The sequence below is a fragment of the Parambassis ranga genome, chromosome 17, assembly GCF_900634625.1.
Source record: "Parambassis ranga chromosome 17, fParRan2.1, whole genome shotgun sequence".
In the NCBI taxonomy this organism is placed as follows: Eukaryota; Metazoa; Chordata; class Actinopteri; family Ambassidae; genus Parambassis; species Parambassis ranga.
Window position 1 is genome coordinate 17,592,942 of NC_041037.1, and position 19,804 is coordinate 17,612,745.

Genomic DNA, 19,804 nt, shown 5'->3' on the forward strand with positions numbered 1-19,804 from the left:
ATCCCCATTTCACACTTAGACGATGAATCTGAGGAGAAATATCAGGGGATGTGTTTGAAATGTTAAGTGTAGACTGGTCCCATATATTTGGATTTGTACGTGTGTGCATGTGTGTGTGTGTGTGTGTGTTTTTACATGGACACGCTTCAGTTTTACCTGATGGCAGCTGATGGCATACAAGCACAAAGAAGGTTGTCTTTAGTGGCTTTTTTTTGTTGGCATAAAATTACAATCCTCATGTGGGAAAGGCAGACTTCCCCCTGCAGCTATGCCCTCCATGGACAGAATTGGTCTGTCATTTGCTCCATTTGTATTCTGCAGGAAGCCAGAGCTCGTGATGTGGGTGAAGAGAGCTGTTAGTACACGGTGTCCTGTTCTCACAAGGGGGACTGACAGCAGGATGGCAACCAGGGATGGTTGCTTTTTTAATACATGGATAGTCATCTGTTGACTATGGACTGTGGATCATAAGGATCTGACACAATTAAAAAAATTTATTGTTATTTAAAATAAATAAGAAAATGACTCAACTTTACTCAGCTGCCTTTAAATGTTGTCGGAAAATTGTCATGGTGCCTACTGTCATTTTACATTATTATATGTGGAGCAATTTGCCAAGTGTTTCGCTCAAATGGAGATCATATTGATAGTAAAGCTATTATTATAATAATAATTTCCGTCTGTGCTAAACTTTTTCAAACTCACAATATTACAAATTGTGTTTTTACATGCATATTCACATATTCATAAATTTGCTGTTATGATTCCAGGGTACTTTAACTACTGACTACTAACTTTAACTTGCTGCTTTAACTAAACCACCAATGTTTCACAGTGGAAGTTACCTCCCACTGCTTTTTCCTCCAACAGCTCTATCTCTATGTTAATGTACTGACCATATTTTCCATTTGGAGCGTGCTGTTCTAAAAATACCATACTCAAATTCAGGTCAGTACTTGATCTATGACAGAAAAAAGGGTTAGTTAGGTCAGTTTCTCACAGTGCTGTTGGAGTGTAAACGTAATGCAAGTTAATGCGAGATTATAAGAAATGAGAAACAGAAAGCATTTAAGTTATGACAGAAAATATTACAGCCTACATATACTGTAACATCGCAGTCTGAATCCAAACTGAGTATTTTTGAAATGTAGATGATAAAAATGTTCTGCTGTAGATGTGTAATCCTCCCAAAGCCAACCTTGTATCTTGTAACTTTAATTACACTGTTAATAATAAATGGTTTAATGTATAGTTGCTTATGAATTTATGAGTTCATCTTAAGTAAAGTACAGAGAGTGCTCTTGTCCTCTTGAAGGCTTTTCAGCTAATTATGGAAGATGTGTCTGCAAAAAAAAAAATGTTTTCAGGGGATTATAAACTAATCTGAAAACAAAAGGCTTACTTTATTAAGAGGCAAATGTAATTACAGTGTATCGTACTCACTAAGACCAAATTTCTCCTCTGTTCCTCTCTACCTGATCCTTTCTGGTGATGTTTGTAGATACGGACAGGAGACGTGAAGGATTTTATTCCTGGTTAAAGGGCAAGAATTGTGTTCCCAAGGCTTCTGCTGACAAAACTTCACCACCACTACTTTTATTCATTCCACCTCCACATCTTCTTGGACCATAAATCTGTAAATTTATCAAGTTATAGAAGAAAAATCCATAAAAATAAAATTTACAGTGACAGTGTATTAGTTGTTGCTGTTGATGTGGACCTTTATCTCTCTGTCTTTGGAGTTGCTTCCTCGTACCTATCCCACTGCTGTCAGAAGGTTGCAGGTATGCTGGAAGCAAAACAGAATGAAACATCAGATCATGGATTATATTCATTTTTGGTGGGACATCTGACCTGTTTCTGCCTTCAAATAAAATTTTTATGGACAATTAAATCTGTAAAAATGTGAAATTGTAACGTAAACAAAACTCCTAAGCAGAGAATGCAGGTAGAGAACGTGGCTTAAATTCTGCATTCACAATGCTACGTCAAGGTGTCCTCACGTGGCAGGGAGGACCTTTGAGTACAGTCTGAGATCAGATATTAAGTGCCAAACCACTATGTTAACATGTCTGATCAGGGACTTGGTTATCAGAAGGGGTTATTGTCAGGGACACACGAGAGAGTGGGCTTAATAAGCGGAACAAGGCTGTGGCAGGTAACAGCCAGGTCACAGTGCAGAAACACATACAGGTCGGTAAACCAGAAAAGCAATCCAGCGAAGGCTACAGAACAGAGGGGCTTGACTAAAGCGTTGACAAAGTCAGAACGCAGTCCAGTACAAAGGCAGTCCTCCAAGCAAAAGCACACTAACGAATCAGTCCTCCAGGCGACGGTGCCGACAGGGAATAGGCGTGGGAGACAGGAGTCCATGTAGGAAGCCAAGTTCAGTCCAAAAGATCAGTCCGATTGGGCAAAGGTACCAGGTGGAATTCACAGAATCTAGAAACACAGGTGAAGTCTTTAGCACAGGTAGCTCGGGGTTTAGTCGCTAGAACGCTCAGATAAACACAAGACAATCTGCCAGAGAACAGCAGGAAGCCAGCGTCTTAAATCCAAACCAGGAAGACCGCCGAGACGCTAGGGGCGCAGTCTCAGCCAGTGGCAGGACGTGAAGCCGGATGTAACTGGCAAAATAAACCCATCCTTCAGCTTAAAAGTCCAGGATGGAAGTGGGTTCCCGACACTCATTGCTGTTTATTCCACCTTTAATGCCTCCATATACCTGTTGGGTAACCAGCCCAGTGCATTCTTTTGGCATATTCACACACTGGTAGTGTTGCCTTGTGTTGTTTTTTCTAGTTGTGTTGCACCACAAACTCTCAAACTCTCTTCAGACAGTGTGTTTTTTTCCCGTACCTATTCAGTGGTACATCAGCCCTTTATCAGATTTAGGGACTCTCCTCTGCTATTTTCATTCTACAATGATGATTCCTGCACTCTCCCAAGGGTGTCTTAGTGCTACAGTTTCATTACGATGTATGTGAAGTCTAAATTCTCACGTGTGCTTTCAGGATTTATGTTCAGTGTATTAAGCCGCTGTTCCAAACGATCAATCAGTCCACTGAACAGTGGCCGTACATGCTTCAAAAAGTGTTTCAAGTCTACTTTTTAATACAGAGACTTTCAAACATAAAATCCTCCCTGCTAACTATTATGTGAGCCGCAGTGTCAGTGCTTGTATGATGGATGGTGCCTTTAATGTGTTACAGACACTTTGAAGTGATGGAGATAGCAGCTTTCTCGACAGCTCTGGACCCTCTGTTTTCCGCTCCGTCTGTCCCAGCCGGCCGTCACTGCAGACTAAAACACAGAGAGAAAGAGAGAGAGAAAGAGCTGCCGCGTTCGCCTGAAGACATCCCAACTCCAACCTTATTGTCTGTCATGTTTGCAATTGAATTAAAAGCACAGAGGAAGAAGGATGATTATTGAAGTTGTTGTTGCGAGAAATCGTGTGGGATTTAATGAGAGGCTCTTCACTAAGATGTGACTGACAGGCAGGGGCACTGCACGAAGAAAAAGACACACGTTAAGAGCAGCGAAGATGTTCCAGACACCGGTCTTCACTGCTACGTATGACAGCCAGTTGTAAACCCATCAATTCTAATTTCAGCTATGACAGAGAAGCTGTGACAGAGTATGTGTGAGGGTTAGAACTGATTTATGCGCGTGTTTTTCTAACGGAATGTTTTAATTATACACAGCGACAGAGTGTATGCAATGGAAACTGCAAAAGTCAGAGGCGGTGTCAATAGGTGGAGTGGAGATGTGAGTGTAAACATGGACCCTTAATAACCCATAGAATCTTATAGAACCTGCTTAGTCTGTTTTGTGTACAGTTTGTACATGTGCCACTAGCTTAGTAAAAACCACATAGTAGTCGGCACTTTGAATGACTCCCCTGCTCTGGTGTTTACCACTTACCCTGCGTCCTTGTAAGGAGTTAGACGAACAGGCCTCATCCAGCCAGTCACTTAGCCGTCGTCTCTGCTCCACGATAGCATGAATCACTTAGAGAGAACAGAGATTGAGATTTCAGGGCTGCACGGTCACCCATTATGGAAAATAACCCTCCCCGCCACCCACCCCCCCCAACAGCCTCTTTACGTGATAGATTTTGAGTGATGGAAATTGTCCATAAATTCGGGACACGGAGTCATAAATGTCAGGAAAAGGGAGGAAAACAGACAGACAAATTTCTTCAGCATGATGGCAGCGCTAATGATTACTACTCAGTGAGTGTGAAGAGAGAGAGAAAAAAGGGAGAGAGAGAGAGACTGAAGGGTTTCAAAGCAAGATAAAGAAATAAAGGGGAGGTGATGGGCGGGTGAGGAATGTGTGTGCGCCACTGTGTGTGAGTTATTGTCACTGATTGAAGGAGGAAAAAAAAATACTGAGATGGAAGGAAAGTGTTGAGCTGTGTGAAAGCATAGTTCCCCTTGTGTGTCTGCTTTTTGAGAATATTTTAGTAAATGTGTTTAATTATTTCATCATCAACCGCTGTGGAATGCTTTGAGTGTGTGATAGCTCACCTCTGAGGTGGGGGGTGAGGAGATGCTGTCTCTGCGTTGGGAAAAGTCAATATCTAAATAACTGTAAAGCTTTACAACTCTGTAGACACTCTCATATGGACACTGCTGTATGTGATAATGCACACAGATAGGGACCCCCTCATGTGGATAAACTTCCTTATAGCACCCAGGTTGCTGAGTCTAATTGGTCATCTGTATGCTTCCAACAGCCTAAGCATTGTGTCTTTGTGTCACTTAGGAGATAACATGTGTTCCATATGCTCACATTAGCCAGCTAACTAACTAGCATTTTCACATTACTAGAAGACCGAATTAAAATAGATAACTGATAATGATTTGCACAATTATTACCTATATTACTCTTTCTTTGGTTACTCTTCTGGCCGAGACCCTTAGAGGATGGAGCATGTATCATTGCACATCTGTTATGAGTATCATGCCATGCTAGCAGGCAGGATTGCAGGATTTTGCTCCACTTAAATGCAGGCTATGCTATCCTCATAACAAAAGTCAAAAGATCCACCATTCATGGAAAGGAACCTTATTCACACTTAGCCACATACAGTGCATACATCTCAGTAGGTCATGTTCAATGTAAATACCCCCCTCTGTATAAAACATGCAATGTTATCAGATTGTAGTGGGTCTTAGTATAGGGCAAAATAAAGCATTAGACAAGTAACATGTATCTCCTTACTGCTTCCATAGAATTTAATTGGATGAGCTGCAGCAGGTGCTGCTGATTATCGGTCCTTGATTAGCGGGTGTGCAGACCTCTATATATAAAAAAAAAACGATTTGCTGCTCTGGAGCAATGCCAAGATGCTGTACATCAATCGGGACAGGCTTATAATACAATTCGTAACTATTTGGAGTTCAACATTGTAAAGTGAAAAGGATTATTCACAAGTGGAAAACGTTCAAGACAGCTGTCAATCTTCAAGCAGAACTGAATCTAAACAAAGCACAACACCTTGTTGAACATTGTCCTATGGACAGATGAGACCAAAGTGGACTTGTGTGGAGTTGTTTCATCAGAAACAACCTCATAACCACTGTCAGGCACGGTGGTGGAGGGATGATGATTTGTATATTTATATAAATATATGTATATATCAATATATTGTATATCAGAGTATTCCTCCTAGTATATATATATATATATATATATATATATTCTCCTAGAAACACCACAAAATAATACAAGTGTATATATTAGAGAAAAAACTAGAACAAAAAAACAGTCATTAGTCATTAGAAAAGTAATGTTTGTTTGTTTGTTTCTTAATCACCATGTAATTTCTCCATATAGAAATATCATATCTTAATTTTAATAGGGAACCTTGCCATGGTATGTATGAGGAAGTGTGATGCATTTGTGTCCTATGTGCTGCAGCCGAGCTGAACTCTTCACCCCCAGCTTCAGTGTAGCATTTATTGCTGTGAGTAGCTCAGCAGAGGTGAATTTGAAACAAGCACTTAAAGAAGCAGAGCAGCTGAAAAAATGCAGCCAGCGAGTTAGAGTGCTAACAAAGTTAATGCTACTAATCCAGCATGAGAGGAAGAAGAAGAGGGTCTATAGGAGGAGACGAGGGAGCAGCGAGATCCAGAGACAGACAGGAACACAATAAGTAAGAAAACTCAAGAGAGAAAGAATGAGACAGCTTCAGCTCGCTAGTCCGGAAGAGGAAGATCACACCGAGGGAAGGAGACAGACGTTACACAATGAGGAGAATGGAGAGAGACGGGCCGCTGTGTCATCTGGGATCACTGAGCGCTGTAATAGGCTTGAGTCTCGTCAGTTGGGCTCGGCTCAGGTCGGCTTGGCTGCAGATTTTCTTCGCTGTCTTCCTGCCAACAACAGCACATGGGAATATGATTCTCCAACAGAACAATCCTAGAAGGTCTCACTTAGCTGGCTTTGGGAGAAAAGGAAATAATCGGTTCAAGTTTCCCAGAGGCTTCGTACTAGCATAATATTTGGCCACTGGTTCATAATGAAACTAAAATGATGTTAACACCGGAACGCTCCTGGCGTACGCAGCCCAGGGTACGAGCTGTGTCTTCTGCGCCGGGGTTATTCTCACTGTAATTTACTCTGCCCAGGCTTTTTATGCTAGAGATTCTACATACAGTGATATACTCACAGTTTCTGTCTTGGGGCAATAGCTGAAAATGTGCCTAGTACAAATGTACACTGGAAGACTTGGTGCCTAGACTCTTTCTCAACTCCTGTCATTTTCATTTATATATATATTGGAAGAACCATAGTTATACAGACTTTTTTCTAATTAAAAAAATCAAATAATCTTTGTATGGAAGAAGAAAGCCTGCAGATCTGTATTCTGTCTTTTGTCTGCTGATCCATTGTCATGTTTCTGCATTAACTTTAGCTGTGCTACAAAGAAAGAAAACAAATGGATCAAAATTACATTTGAATCTTAAGTTTTTGTCATTAAACAAGATTTTTTTTTTTACTTTATAACAATATATTTTATGTTATATTTTCATTTTTGCAACATACAATTTTATTGTGATTTTTTTTACAATAAACCTTTCTTGTTATAACAAGGTAATGTGAAATATTTGTTTGTTTGTTGTTGTTCATGTCGTAGGAACAATAAAGGTTAACATGTTAACCTCGTTAGTTGTAATAACATAAAAATCTTCCTGTTACACAACAAACAGGAACAAATAACTTGAATGTGATCCTGATCCATTTTTTTTCATTTCTAGTGTGGCAGTTCAGGGCTTACCTAGAATAAACTGGTTGTGATACAGTATCATGACTTTTTTATGGTGCCTTCAGGTTTTTTATGCCATCAGATAAGATCTCGTTGCATTATGGGAAATGTAGGCTCAAGACTTATTGGGTTATATAACCACATCAGATTAAGCTTTTAAGCTCATTTACTTCCAGGTGCAAAATACACGAAATACAATCAGTGTATAGCTATATGAGTGTTGATACCGCAGATATGTGTAAGATTTTCACAAATTATCACTTCTGCTTGCTACTAAAAATGTTGCTATGGTGTGATTAAACCTTGATTTGCATTTTGTATTGCTGTTGATACATAAAGCTACAGAATAAGCTATAAACTATTAAAGCACATCTCCTTTTTAGATACATTCAAAGAGGTGCACTGCATGTTTATTGGTGTGTTCAGGTCCTGATAATGTGCGCTTGTTTATCTTGTTGGGCTTTTAAATGAAAGTGTTACCACATAAATGAATATCTGTCTGTGATACCATACGGCCAGTCCAGAGATAAAGGATGTTTCTAAATGCCTCTTAGAATACAATGGGTTTGTAATGGTGGGATGAATGAATTTACTCTGGATTGAAGCACAGGTGTTTACTTTGTGATGGCAATTCATTAGATCATAACAGCTTTTGTGTATTCTAATGACTCATGAAACTCCCCCAGTTCCTCAGTCATTATCTGTGCACACCACCGGGGGATAATACAGAATGTGGTGAACGGTGTGCAGTGCTCAAATAGGGTGTTATGATAAATTACTTTTCTGATTTTGTCTTCTTCTTCTCTTTGTTTTCTACTTTCTCTGCAGATGAATTCAAAGCCTTCTTCAAGCGTTTGCCCACTGACCGGTTCTTGAATGTGTCCATGATCTCCAAGTTCTGGTCAGCTGACCTTTCTCTCCAGAAGCGCTACACCCAACTGGAGTCCAGCACAGCTCTGGTCCTGAGCAAAGCCCAGAAGATTGTCAGGAAGTTGTTCACCCTGAGCAAACGATGCCCCAAACAACCACGCATCAGCCTGCCCAGAGAAAGGTAGCCCCGCTGGGATGCACCGACAGAAAACAAGCTAAATGAAGAAGGCATCATTTGTCATTAAAGGGGGCTGTTTTGTGCTGATTTGTTACAGCTGTAGGCTCTAATATCCTGCTTCGAGTAGGACACAGTGGGAAAACTCCCAGCTATCTGTCTGGAAAGAGCTCAGATTTGGATTTAGCAAACCCCCAAAAGTTTCACACTGGCTGCCTTTAAGCTAATTCACATCCAAAACATGTGTTGATCGCTGCCGTTGTGATTTCATGTTGCTGCTTTGGGTGCTCTTGCTGCCAGCAGACCGTGTGCAGTGTGCGTACTGACAGGGTAGTAGCTCTGCCCTGCTTGACAATACCTGAATGAATTTCTTGTATTGACAAAACATTTTATGTAAACAACATCCATTTACAGCAATGACTCACACGGCTACTGAGCACTCGCATTTGTTGTAACAGACCTTGTGACTAGCAGCAGGTCTCCAAATGAATATGCACAGCATATATTATTCAAATCTGCACAGACAGTGCACTCTGAGCAGACACGTGAAAAACACACTTAGTACAGTAATAGTGTACAGTGCACAATAAAGTTTAACCTGGGTGTGCTGGCACTGTGTTCAACAAAACATAAACAGTACCTCTTATGAAGAGTTTGAGTGACAAGAAATCATGCAAACAGCATGTGTTTTTAAAAAAAAAAGTTGGGCAGAAAACACACATAAAACCACATAAAAGTGGTTGAAAATACATTTTTAGACTTGGATTTTAATCATATTCTTTGTTCTTATGTTGCACTCAAAATATGACAGATCGGTCAGTTTGTGTGATAAGTGGAGATTTAGGAACTCCAGGGTATTTAAAATAAAGTATTCAAGGCTAAATGTGAAAAAGCTGTGAATCTATGGACCTTATGTGGATAAATGCTTAAGAAATCATTTATAAATAATTTGCTGCTGAAAGAGAAGTATAGCAATATTTAAGCCATACTGAGATTCCAAATATTTCTCGGCTGGATGACACGTTGGGTCATCGTCAACCCGGCTGTTGAAACAAACACCTCTTCTAATGATTTGACAGACTGACTGACTGACTGACTGACTGGCTGTGCCTGAGTGAATTCTACACCTGCAGTTCCTTTCTGAGCAAAAAACACTCACGGCTGACTTGGCTCAGCTGTCATTACATGGCATGAACAAAGGAATGAAGACGTGTCTGTATAAAGAGAAGGAAAGCGGGAGAGAGAGAGAGAGCTGTGACGGCAGGATGGAGATTAAGAGAGGAAAACAAGGAAAGAGAGATGAAGGGTCTAGTTACAGGTTGTGGGTGGTTGAGGTGTGCGATGTTGTGGCATGCTGTAATCAAGTCCTCTCTTGGTCTGACAGCTTGGCACTTGTTTACAGAGGACTTTAATTTCCCTGATAGTCGTTTCCCTCCACCAGTCACTCCATCTCCCTTCCTCATGCTCGATTCTTGTCTTTATTTCTCACCCCATGTCACCTCTCTCTCCCTCTCTCTCGCTCTCCCTCACTCTTCTCAGCCCTGTCACTGTGTCTTAACCCACTTTGCAGCAGCAACAAGTTAATGAGGACCTCCGGAGCTGAAGAAGCTCTGTGTTTTCTTCCTGTACAAATCCATTTGTTTTTTTATCAACATTCATTTTTCCCCCTGTTTACACAGGCCTTAGGAGAAGGAAGTTGTTGGAGCATTTGGGCAATGTTGTGTGTGATTTTCTGTACTTGATGCCTGGAGGGATAGAATCCCTGCAGGAGCCAATTTTCAGCCTAAATGTGTTGCCACTGTTGCGCCCCTAAAGTAGATGGTAATTTATGGATGTCTACGTTCTGGTCTCTGAAGCAGTCATACTGAACACACCCGCCACTCTACAAAAAGGTGTCAAATAATAATAATCCCATGTGAAAATAAAAAATAATAATAATTAAAGCTGCAAGCAGCGATGACGGGCCCTCGCAGCCCTTGCGGTCCGCGGGACCAGCAGCCGCCGCCTCCCCTATCGTCCCACGACCTCTCTCCCAGCTGCACCGGCAGGAGCTGTGGTCTGCAGGGCAGAAGAGTACAGCAAAACACACATGCACAAAAGACAGGTCCTCTGGCCAGTAGGTGGCACAGTGACTGTAGCCTATCAGCATGTCAATCTGTGCAGTGTCCGACTGTAAAGTTTCATCCACATTGGATGAAGTATGTGGGAGATACAGCCAAAAATACATCTATTTCCTGTGCGTTGGCGAAGGGTGAACTTCGTGGTGGCGCCACAGCCAGACCGTGTGACGAACTGCTCCATTTGTGATAACGTTTGGTCCCTAATGCCTTAAAAGTAAGCAGATAAAGTTTCAGATGGATTGGACAAATCCACTAGGAAGAGTTTGTAAAAGTGTGGGGAGAAAAAAATGCAAAATGGCGGACTTCCTGTGCATTTTAGAGGATACCTCCAAAAGACTTTTTTTCACAGCTACAGGTGTTACATATGTGTACCAATTTTCGTGTGTGTAGGTGAAAGTGCAACCCACATGTCAAAGTAGGGGGCACTGGCGAGCCATGTGGCCACGCCCGCATGTGCATATAATTATATCAATCTGTTCAGAATGACAGGCTCAGCATGCCTGATTTTTTTGATCCACATTGGATGAAGTATGTGGGAGGTATAGCCACAAATACATCAATTTCCTGTGTGTTGGTGAAGGGTCAACTTTGTGGTGGTGCCACAGCCAGACCGTGAGACGAAGTGCGGCGGTTTTGATAACTTTTGTTCCTTGACCCCTTAAGGGCAAGCACACCAATTTTCAGCCCAACGGAGCATGTCCCCTAGTGGGAGGTTGCAAAACTGCGGGGAGTGCAAATTGGAAAATGGCGTGGTTTTTTCAAAATCCCGGACTTCCTGTACGTCTTGGAATTTTCGTCCAAGAGGCTTTTTTTCTTGTCACGAGGCGATACATCAGTGTACCGAGTCTGAAGTCTGTAGCACTTTTGGTGAATATTTTCACACGTTAGGGGACGCTGCAGAGTCATGTGGCCACACCCGCCAATGGCGACAATGGCAAGTTGTCATTTCATTCAAGTAATTTTCGTGTGGGGACAATTTTGTGCTGAGTTTGGTGAGTTTTTGAGCACGTTCAGGGGGTCAAAATGGCATAATAATAAACGCTTGCATTTCAATAGGGCTCTTGCACCATTCGGTGCTCGGGCCCTAATAAAAAATAAGAATTAGTTATTCCCCTCTGAGAAGTAGGAGCAACATCCATTTTGCACAAATCTCCCCCACGCTTCATCTTTTAAAATAGAGACGCATTGATCAAGCCAAAAAAAAATCTCTACTCTACTCACCAGCTGCCATCATAGTGTTGACAGTTTGCCATAGCAACACTGTCATCATGTGTCTCAACATATCAGACGTTCACAGTGTAACATCGTGGTGTATAATTCTCAATGACAGTATAGATCTAACATAAAATTAGTGTGTGGAAAAAGGAAAAGGAGCCGAAAACAGAGCCTATACGCATCATAGGTAACAGACAGATCTGCTTATGTGCATAAAAATGCTCCCTTTTAATGCAGAGACACTCGTATGGTACCTGCTGCTTTGTAGGACAACACACAAAGTCATCACACATGTATGGGTTGTATTTAGACAAACATCTTTCTCAGTGTCTTGCTTATTTTAGCCAATCAAAAAAACAAAAACAGCAAAAAAACTGCAGCAGCATGGCTTGTCAGGCTTCCTGTAGTGCAGAGCTTTCAGCTACTTCATGCATTAGTGAACAAAAAGTTCAACAAAGGAGGCCCTGACAAGCTGAAATCTACCTAAAAGCAAGTAAAAGACAACTATAGCAAGTAGGAGTGAGGTTGCCTCAGTTCACAAACTGTTGTTAAAAGGAGTGATGCAACACAGTGGTAAACATCCCCCCTGTTCTTTCGTTGTTTATGTAGAAAAAGGCAGCACAAAATTCCAACAAACGTTATGTGATTTTGATCAGTTTTTAATTAAATTATTGTATTTTTTCTCTGTTTATATTTATGTTTTTTTCTGAACTTTGTTGCATTAGGTGTATTGTTTCTTCCCCCTCTGCAGGCCTGTGGCTTTTTGGCTGAGCAGGGCTCAGTCTTTGCTCTACTGCAACGAGCACGGAGTGCTGGGCACCTTCACCGAGGAGGCCAGGAGCTGTATTTGTCCCATGGAGCAGGCCACCTGCCAGGGAGTCATCCCATGCGTCGTGGGCACCTCCTCCACCTCCTGCTCCCTCTGCGCCACTGACAACGCCACCCGCTGTGGAGCCTGTCACCACGGCAACATCCTCCATCTTGGTTCCTGTCGACCAAGCATTGCCACATCCCTGGACCACTATCTGAACTTGGACTTGGATATGCCAGATGCTGAGGTTCTCACAGCTCGATTGGTCATGTTTTTTTTACTCTTTAGTGTTATGCTGATGATAGTAATCACAGTTTGGTGATCTCGTTTCAGGTCAAGTACCTTCTTCAGAGACTGGACAGCAGAATAGAGGTCCACGCCATCTACATAAGCAATGACGTCCGCTTGGGAAGTTGGTTCAATCCCGCCTGGAGGAAGAGGATGTTGCTGACACTCAAGAGTAACAAAAATAAGTCCAATCTCATCCACATGCTGATGGGCATTTCTTTCCAGATATGCATAACAAAGAATTCAACTCTGGAACCTGTGCCTGCAGTTTATGTGAATCCTTTTGGAGGGAGTCATTCAGAGAGCTGGTTCATGCCAGTGAACCAGCCTCACTTCCCTGACTGGGAGAGAACTCGACTGGACGGCTTCCCTACAGCACAATGCTACAACTGGACTCTGTCGATGGGGAACAAGTGGAAGTCCTTCTTTGAGACAGTGCACATTTACCTGCGAAGCCGCATAGTCACAGATGATCCAACAGTGAATGAAACGCTCTTCTACGAGCCGCTTGACTTGGACGACCAGACCTCCAATATGGGCTTTATGAAGATAAACACATTAAAGGTCTTTGGATACAGCATGCACTTCGACCCCGAAGGCATCAAGGATCTGATTCTACAGCTGGACTACCCGTACACGCAGGGTACACAAGACGCTGCCTTCCTGATGCTGCTGGAGATGAGAGATCGGATCAACCGTCTGTCTCCACCGGCGCCGCAGCCTTTAGACCTGTTTTCTTGTCTGCTGCGCCACCGTCTCAAGCTGTCGGCCGGAGAGGTGGTGCGCATCAAGGACTCTCTGCAAATGTTCAACTCCAAGCTCCCCAATGCTACTCCTGAACCCGAGCTGGCCCAGCTGTGCAGCTAGCTAGCTTAGCACATAGGCCAGAATCATGTGGCCTGATGCTGTGCAGAGAAGGCAGAGCTACAGGTTAGCCTGTTGGACCCAAAATGGATTTACAGAACATTTTACTCAGAAGACTGAATTCTGGGTTTTTTTGGCTGGTATCACATTTGTACCTTCGACAAACACGCCCTGTACTTTTTGAGACAACAGCTGATACTTGGACTCTCTTTTGGAGACTGTGCTGTCCTAGCCTGGAGGATTACTTTTTTGCTATTACTGCCCTGCTTTTGGCAAACTGTTGACTGGACAAGCTCTGTTCTACTGACAGATTTTTCAAAATTCGGATCTTCAGAAAGCATACCTAAGACCTCGGCCTTAAAAAAGGCGATTTTGATATGTAAAGAGGAACTTTTAAAGGGGTCTCCAAAAATGAGTTCATGGAAGGGATTTTCCCTTTTCTAACCCTATTTTCTTTGGCTACAGAACAATGTTGGGTAAAGGGGAAAATGGGATAATATTATATATGTGGTGAATGAGTTGTAATGTTATGCTTAAAATTTGATAATTCTGAACCCTGTTACTGTCTTTGAATATTTCTTTTTAATTCCCTACCTTCCATTTTATCCGGCATTTGAAAACTTGTAAGTAATCTATGCTTAACATCAGAGTGAGAAGCCTGTTAGTGATGTTCTGTCCTTGGTGGCGTGTCTATACCAAAAGAAGGTGAACACATTGGCTGAAGTGAATGGCAAAAAAAAAAATATCGTAAATGTGGAGTTCTTTGTTTTATTTTATTATTTTATTTTATTTTATTTTAGCTCAGAATCATAAACAAACCTTCTTACATGGTAACAAAAAGTCTGCAGATACAGCGCTGTAAATAACGCTCCATCTAACCCCAGGTTGTGGACAAGTGCACATTGCTTTTTAGATAACCGAGTGCAAAGACCAAAAAAAAAAAATGTTTATAACAAAACAAACTCATGCCTTATATGGAGAGTCAATGTAAAGATAAGAAGCACATTTAGTTTCTGTGTTTGGTTTCCCCGGCGACTGATGTTTTTGCTTTTTTTTTTTATAAATTGTAATATTTCTACCAAGACAGAACAAACAACAGACACATTCTCTGGTACATGGTAATGTAGCTTTTCCATGTAAATGCCAGTCACTCTTTCAACAGTTAATCGTTTTGATTTGGTGTTGTGAAGCTTTGAGTCACTATTCACAGTGCGCACCAGTACTTGCTAATTGCTCATCCTCAATCGGACAAACTCGCAGAAAACTGTTTGATTTTATTTCTAAAAAAAAAGGTTTGCAAAGGTTTTTTGGTTTAGTCTCAGGTCAATGAACTTTTTTTTTCTTTTTCCTTTCTTTTGTAACATATGGGTCCAATGTTGGCTGCAGTTACCACGGCAACTAGTGTTAGAAGGTTTCTGCAGGGCAAGTGATGGTACTGTACACTCAGAAGCTACAAACTTACCAGGAAGATTTTTATCTTTTTATTTACATTTGCTTCACTAATTTCTCACTAAAAGTCAGTAAACCTTGTATGTCATTTTCAGCGGTTCTTCTGTGCTCAGCTTGCTTAAGTAAAAACAAAGTGGTTTATCTAATCGGGAGCCTTTTTATTGTTTCAACCTACACTGTCATAACATCTGTAATCAAATGAAATAACACTGATATACATGAATAATAATGCGCAGACTGTCTTTGGTGTGCTGATGAGATATGAAAATGGTGTGGATGTATATGGGCGGAGGGTGCTAATGCTGGAATGTTGATAAACATGCAACCAAATGTGCATTAGAGTGGTATATTCAAGGAAGTGATGTGCAGTAGGAAAAGGTCATATTGTGACCTTTTTTTTTGACGAGGGACTTTTATCTGTAAAAACTGTCATGTAATTAACACACATAAAAAACAGAAAAACTAGTATTAAACTTTAAGTCTACAGCCAACATTTACCTAATTAATAGCATTTAATCCCTACCACCCCATGGCCCCCTTATAAGGGGGCTTTTTCATGCATCCAAAAATAAAAGCCATATAACACTGTACTAACCATGTAAAAACATAATTAATTACCAAAACACAGAAATATTCTCGCATATTTTTCTGCATATTTTCAATGACACACTACACAAATATTATAGTGTACTAATTTGGATGAGAAATATGAGGAATATTCAGTGCATGGTCTGTACTTCAAAGAAAACATTTGAAGGTGTCTTGGTTAATGCCATAAACTGTGCAGGATTATTCCAGAAGTGGGTGATGCAAAACAGTGCTGAAGACCTGAAAGAGTGAGATGCAGAACAACCCCTGTGAAACATGGACGTGATGACAACTAGAGGTTAGTATTAGATTTGACATTATCATAACAACAAAATGTAAATACGTAGCAGATTGAAGCAAGGCGTCTGAGTTTTCTTGAAGACGTTGCTCATCCAAGCAGCTTCATCAGAGAAAACTCTACTAAGTCCAGACGCCTTGCTTCAATCTTCTCTACGTATTATGACCTGGATGACTGAGAATCTTCATCAACAAAATGTGAATAGTGAAAATATTTTGTAAACCTTTAACTTATCCATTAAGACATTAATACAAAATATCTGTTTTAATGGAATGTGAAGATTTCTCTCAGAAGGGACTGGATGAGAGTGAATTTATTGTGATACTAAAAATTGGAATGTGCTTTGGCATTGTAGACCCTGACACGATGGCCACATCCAAAAAAGGGGGAAAGAGCAGAAGGAGAGGGCCTTTTAAATCAGATGTCCCCCTGGGTCTAGACCTGGTGGTGGTGGAGAAGGCTGGAGAGAGGAGGGCTTGAAATGGCAAGACTCTGGCAGTACCTGGGAGCGAGGAGGGGTTGACAGAGTCGATCTAAAGGGCAGCTGGAGGAGAGACAAAAGACTTTTTTGCCAAGCCGTGATTGGGTAGGTGAGGGATGGACCGACAGCTAATTGGGGAGGGAGGTGCTCACCTGGCCAGAGTGGAAGGTTAAAAAGAGGGAGAGCAAGGCAGCAAGTGAGAGTCTTCCTGGTTAAACGTGTGCTAAGAGTTTCATAACTATCTGAACAACTTGATTTCGTTTTTAGTTATTTTCTTTATCCCCCAAGCAGTAAACTGACACCACTAACTGGTAATAGATATGGTATGGGGCTCAAGTATTCACGAAGAGTGAAGTTGGAGATGAGCACCTTCATTTGTTCTCACTACAACCGAACATTACATGTCATGAAAACTTTGTGGAGCACGGTGCCCCAGATCGAGAGGTAAGCCCACACAAATGCATGGTCCCACTGAGAGACAGCCACTCAGTGCCCACTTAGAGTCTGTGCATGGTTTCTAAGAGCCCCTGAACAACAGCTAATGGAGCCTGGGGAGTTTTTAGGATCTTGTCATTTCTACTGGAGGGGTGACAATAAGCATTTAGCTAAAGAGTTTAAAAAATATGAACAGCAAAATATTGTTCCGTCACTTAAAGCTGAGTGCAGGAGTCAAGGTGACGAAGCTGAAATGTCACTGTATGTAACAGACGAGTGGTTTTCACCCCGCAGGCAGAGTTAGGGGGCAGCTTCTGGGTCCATGCCACTTCATGACTTCTCTTAAGCCCAGAACTTTTCAGTTTAATGTGACACGCAGTGCATCCACACTGACACCCCAAATGCACCGTATTTCATCATCATAACAATCATCACACAGCTGTGCATGTCACATATTACACCATCATTATGTCCATAGAAATGTGCTGTATGTTGCCTTCTCTTTTTTTGCTCTTCTCTTGTTGTGGTTCACCTTTTCTTTTGTAGAGTTTTTCTCCTCTTATTTTGAAAGTTAGTTGGAAGCAGATGAAAGCTACACTCACATGCTATGCGGGTTCCCTACTTTCTGTAAGACTGTATCATAGGTCTGCTCTGACATTTTATTGAAGCTTGCATTGTGTGCTGCATGTTGATGAAGATTCTCAGTCATCCAGGTCATCATACGTAGAGAAGATTGAAGCAAGGCGTCTGGACTTGTAGAGTTTTCTAGAAGACGTTTCGCTGCTCATCCAAGCAGCTTCATCAGTTCTAACTGTTTGGTGGGGAAACATGGTTTATATGTGGTTACAGACCTCAGTGGGTGGGTCTGGGTAAAACTTTAAAAAACGTACAAACAATAGCACTAAATGTTTCCATACTTACCTGTGATGTTCTGGCTGACTGGGCCAGGTGAGTCTAACGACTGGCTAACGACTATGAAACTGCCGGAGGGGGACTGGTTGACAAAACCTTTGTTCTTACTGTGAGTATGTGCAAACTTCCTGGGAATGGATGGAATCACTGCATTGTATGTGGTAGAAAGATGATGTCTGAGGCCACCACCTCTGTTAAGGGAAGGTTTTTCCAGCTTAACATAGATGGCTTCCTTGACTCCTCTTTCATACCACCTTTCCTCCCTGTCTAAAATGTGAACGTTGTTGTCCTCAAAGGAGTGTCCTTTGTCTTTGAGGTGGAGGTGAACAGCTGAGTCTTGTCCTGAGGAGGTGGCTCTCCTGTGCTGAGCCATTCTTCTGTGGAGTGGTTGTTTAGTTTCTCCAATGTACAGATCAGAGCATTCCTCACTGCACTGGACTGCATATATCACATTGCTGTGTTTCTCCCTGGGAATCTTATCCTTCGGGTGAACCAGTCTCTGTCTCAGTGTTGTCATAGGTTTGAAATGGACCGGGATGTCATGGTTGTTGAAGATCCTGCGAAGTTTCTCTGATACTCCTGACACATATGGAATGGAGATGTTCTTTCTCCGCCTGGTGTTGTCCTTCTTCTTGTTGTTGGGGGGTCTTGTTTTTGTGGCTTTGATGAGTGCCGTCTTCTAGAAAACTCTACAAGTCCAGACGCCTTGCTTCAATCTTCTCTACATTGTGTGCTGCATATTCACATTCCAGTGTCCAGACTAATAGCTCTGTCAGTAAAATATCAGTCATATAAATATTAATAGTAATATAAAATGGGGGAAAGCCCTTCACGTTTCGGAGTTCTAACTCTGCCCGTGCTACACTCCATCCCTGCCTCTGTGTCTAATTTATTATCAGTGTGTTATTAAACACAAAATGATTACTGTTGAGCACTGTCTTTGGAGCCACCTACATGGATCCTGCCGCTATTTTATAAGCTGTAGTTATAAAATAAAACTAAATAAAGTTGTCGGACTCTGACATTAATGTTATTACATAGTGTGCCATCTTCTTCTGTACTGTTTTAATGGCATGCATAACAATTATCTCTTTACCATTCCCTTAGAATTAACATGGAAGCAGATCCACAAGTTATTGATGGAAACCTCTGAAGCTCATTATTTTTTTAATGTAAAATGACATAACATGTTGAAATTATTCCCATTATTGCCGACATCTCAAGTGAGAAAACCTGCGCGCCTGTCCAACACGTACGTTCTTCTCCGAAAGCTTTACATTTGGTTATAATGGATGCACAAACTTCCAATTATCCTCAGCCCCTCATAATAAGATGAATGTCCTCTAATATATGGAATGCAATGTTTTTTGTAAGATGAAAAGCCAATTTCCTGGGTTGTCAGGGCACAAACAAGAACCAAATGCACACTGTCACATTACATCAAGCTGCTGGTTTATCTGCTGGAGGAAGCAATGGGGAGAGCGAGAGAGAGAGAGACAGGAAAAGTGACAGAGGCATGGAGAGAGAGAGAGAGAGGGGCTGCCACATTGGCCAGCTTAAGCTGCCTGTATAATTTTTTTTCTCTCTCCCCCATAATGAGGTGAGGAAGGAGTCTCTCTGCATTGAGTTAATAAACAGTTATTCATCTTCAGCATGGCACCCAGGAAACAGGAGTGGGTTTGCCCTTGGGCTAATCTTCAGGCCCGGTGGTAGACAGCCAATCCATCAGAGCACTATTTAGACTGCATAGTGCAAACTTTGTGGACCTCCCAAAGAAGAAGGGAGAGAAGGGAGAAAATGAGAGAGTGACTGAAGCTGGGTGCTGATGACACATGGGGAGAGATGGAGGGAAGATAAGGCAGAGGGAAAGAAAAAGAGAGAGGGGTTGTGCTGCTACTCCTGCAGTGATTTATGATGTTTAGAAAGTCCGACTGTTTGAATTAATGAGGTAGAATTGGTGAAATGGACTGGCGTGTGTGTGTGTGTGTGTACGTACACCTGAGGGTCATTTGACATAGTCAT

The 19,804-nt window shown here is 41.7% G+C and overlaps 1 protein-coding gene across 2 annotated transcripts in view; it reads left to right on the forward strand.

Annotated features, from left to right (window-relative positions):
• The window catches only part of brinp2 (bone morphogenetic protein/retinoic acid inducible neural-specific 2), a 186,222-nt gene extending 172,564 nt beyond the window's left edge, over positions 1–13,658 (forward strand). For both annotated transcript variants that reach the window (XM_028427310.1, XM_028427309.1), the window contains 3 exons: positions 8,105–8,327; positions 12,408–12,714; positions 12,801–13,658. In XM_028427310.1, coding sequence (XP_028283111.1) covers positions 8,105–8,327; positions 12,408–12,714; positions 12,801–13,622 — 1,352 coding nt within the window. In that variant the 3' untranslated portion in view covers positions 13,623–13,658. The remainder of the gene's footprint in view (positions 1–8,104; positions 8,328–12,407; positions 12,715–12,800) is intronic.
• Positions 13,659–19,804: the final 6,146 nt, after the last annotated feature.